This window comes from Camellia sinensis, chromosome 8 (assembly GCF_055761805.1).
Source record: "Camellia sinensis isolate YWXY chromosome 8, ASM5576180v1, whole genome shotgun sequence".
Classification (NCBI taxonomy): domain Eukaryota; kingdom Viridiplantae; phylum Streptophyta; class Magnoliopsida; order Ericales; family Theaceae; genus Camellia; species Camellia sinensis.
The window spans coordinates 37,250,223-37,253,209 of NC_138968.1; the positions used below are offsets into that span (position 1 = coordinate 37,250,223).

A 2,987-nucleotide genomic window follows, 5' to 3' on the forward strand; every position below is an offset into this window, starting at 1 on the left:
TAAGGCTAATTTGACCCCATTAGTTCATTTTACACCTTTATCTCATACTCTTTAAGCTCAAAACGTGAGAGGGGGAGAGAGAGAGAGAGAGAGAGAGAGAGAGAGAGAGAGAGAGAGAGAGAGAGAAGATTGAGATCAAAAGCTAGAAAAAATGGAGAATTGCTAGGAATTGTTGTAACATTGAAGACAATTTGAAACTTGAGCTAGTTTTACATCAACTTTAGGTGTCATGACCCAAACCCGATACCCAAAGGTTCGGCATTGCAACAAGACAATAACTGAAGTCATAACAAATTAATAATGTAGCAGAGTAAAATAAACGGGTACCCAAATCCTTATTTAAGTATACCAACACTATATACATTGGAGCTTTTATTCAATTGCAATACCAGAGCTGTACTATGACTACAAAGTGTCTTGTGCCTACCCCATGCATTGGTCCTGACACGTTACCTAAAACTGGTTAACAGCGATAAGCATATGGCAAAGTAAAAAATATTATACAGTGAGCATGAAGGTACAAAAATTTTCATGGATAATTATTTGGCTAAACAGAGGTTAGTTTGGTAATTGAAATACATAACTTAATTTGAATAAACAAATTATTTAAGTGGCAGCAACTAAAATCCAGAAATTATGTAGGTAAATAACCATAATCACAGTACGGTACAGAACAGAACAGAGGTCATTGGAATGACAATCAAAACAAATGTCAATAGATCAATGACAAACAAATGGCTACAAAGTAACCAATCAGAGGCCAATGATTATTTAAGTCCCCAAGGCATAAGACTCCTGTGATGGTACTTACCAAAAATAAATATTTTTATAATCATTGTCAAATGATTTCTAAAATTTAAACAATCATATCCATGGATTTTCAATTTAAGCAAATGGAGTTCAGAAAAATAATTAACATACTTGAAATCTAAATATAAGTTATAGAATATAATTTGTAAAACATAAATTATGGTAATTCAAAATATACGTAAAATATGTTATGGTAACTCTAGGTATAATATAACTCACCTTTATATGAATCCCTTACTTTTACTTTTCTGTTCACCAAAACACCCTCCTTTACTGACTGACTACTCTTTCCTTGCTCATCATTTCTTACCCGAGGCACTTTTTTATAGGTGCTTCCCAACCCTTTTGATTCAATTCACTTGCTGCCCAAGTAACCACGTGGCCCTTCACTTAATTTCACTTGATTGCATACTTATCCATACGGCTCCCTTATCTATTGATTTTATTTATTTATTTATTTATTTTTTTGAGCTTATCCTAGTTTTATCTACAACAATTATTAGCTTAATTCTACATTGACCTTAGTTAATAGAATAATTGCATAATAACTCCTATTGTAAGTTAAATTACACTTTATTGCATACCATCATAAAATTAATTTTATTCTACTATTATTACCACTATTATTATTATTGTTATTATTATCATGATTGATTGTGGTATTAATAAAATATTTAGGATGTCACATTTCTCCCCTCTTAAATAAAAGTTTGTCCTTAAACTTGTCGTACCTTAGTTTTCGAAAATGTGTGATATCGGGTCTGCATTAGATTCTTTATTTCCCACGTAGCTTCTTCAACACGATGATTCTGCCATAAGACTTGTACCAAAGGTATGGTCTTGTTTCGGAGAACTTGATTACGATGATTGAAAATTTGTACTGGTTGCTCTTCATAAGAGAGATCTTCTTGAACTTCCAGGTCCTCATAATCAACAACATGCTCTGAACCTCGAAGATAGCATCGAAGTATCGAAACGTGAAACGCATTGTGGACATTGGACAATTTAGGTGGCAGTACAAGGCGATATGCCACAGGACCAATCCTTTCTAGTATCTCGAATGGCCCGATGTAACGTGGGTTTAACTTTCCTAGCTTCCCAAATTGGATAACCCCTCTTTTTGATGAGATCTTTAGGAACACATGTTCTCCCATTTGAAATTCTAAGTCACGTCTCCGTGTATCTGCATAGCTTTTCTGGCAGCTCTAGGCAATGCGAATTCGCTGTTAGATTAGTTGAATTTTATCACTTGTTATTTGCATGATTTCAAGGCCCAATAGCTTTCTGTCTCCAACTTCTGCCCAACACAGGGGTGATCAATACATCATTTCTTACTTTCCAATGCTTGCTTGGTAACTGTTGTTACAGGTGAGTTCCACTAAAGATAGGTGTTCATCTCAAGTACCCTTGAGGTCTAACACGCACACACGAAACAGATCTTCCAAAGTCTAAATTGTTCTTTCGGATTGTTCATCAATTTGCAGGTGATTGACGGTACTAAACTTCAATGTGGTTCCCAACGCCTCTTGCAATTTGTTCCAAAAGTGAGACACGAATCGAGGATCTCGGTCAGACACAATCGAAACTGGGGTACAATGCAATCGAATAACTTCCTTGATGTATAAAGTGGTAAACTCATTAAGGGAGTACGCGATTTTGATTGGTAGAAAATGCGCCGACTTCATCAATCGGTCTACTATAACCCATATTGCATCATTCTTCGAGACTGACTATGGTAGCCCGACCAAAGTCCATAGTAACATGTTTTCATTTCTATTCAGGAATAGGGGTAGTTGCAGCATTCCTACAGGTCTCTGATGTTCTGCTTTAACCCGTTGACAATATAGGCATTTGGATACGCGGCTTGCTATGTCTCCTTTCATTCCTGTCCACTAGTAGCATTCTTTCAGGTTATGGTACATCTTGGTATTACCAGGGTGGACTACAAACCTCGAGCTATGAGCTTCCACCAAAATCTTCTTCTTGAGTTCCAAAATGTCAGGTACACAAATTTGATTGCAAAATTTTAGCATTCGATTGCTTATAATGACGTCAGGATCGGGCGTACTTCTCTGTTCCTCGTACTTTTTCTTCAAAAGTTTATCTTTACATTGGTGTGTTCTAATTTCTTTTATCAATGTGGGTTTTATGATTATGTTGGCAAACCATCTATTGAT

The 2,987-nt window shown here is 35.8% G+C and overlaps 1 protein-coding gene across 1 annotated transcript; it reads right to left on the reverse strand.

Moving 5' to 3' along the window:
* Positions 1-1,526: 1,526 nt before the first annotated feature.
* On the reverse strand, positions 1,527-1,964 carry LOC145797704 (uncharacterized). Its single transcript, XM_082885113.1, has one exon. The coding sequence runs from the start codon at positions 1,962-1,964 to the stop codon at positions 1,527-1,529; it is 438 nt and encodes a 145-aa protein (XP_082741239.1).
* Between the last annotated feature and the right edge of the window lie 1,023 nt (positions 1,965-2,987).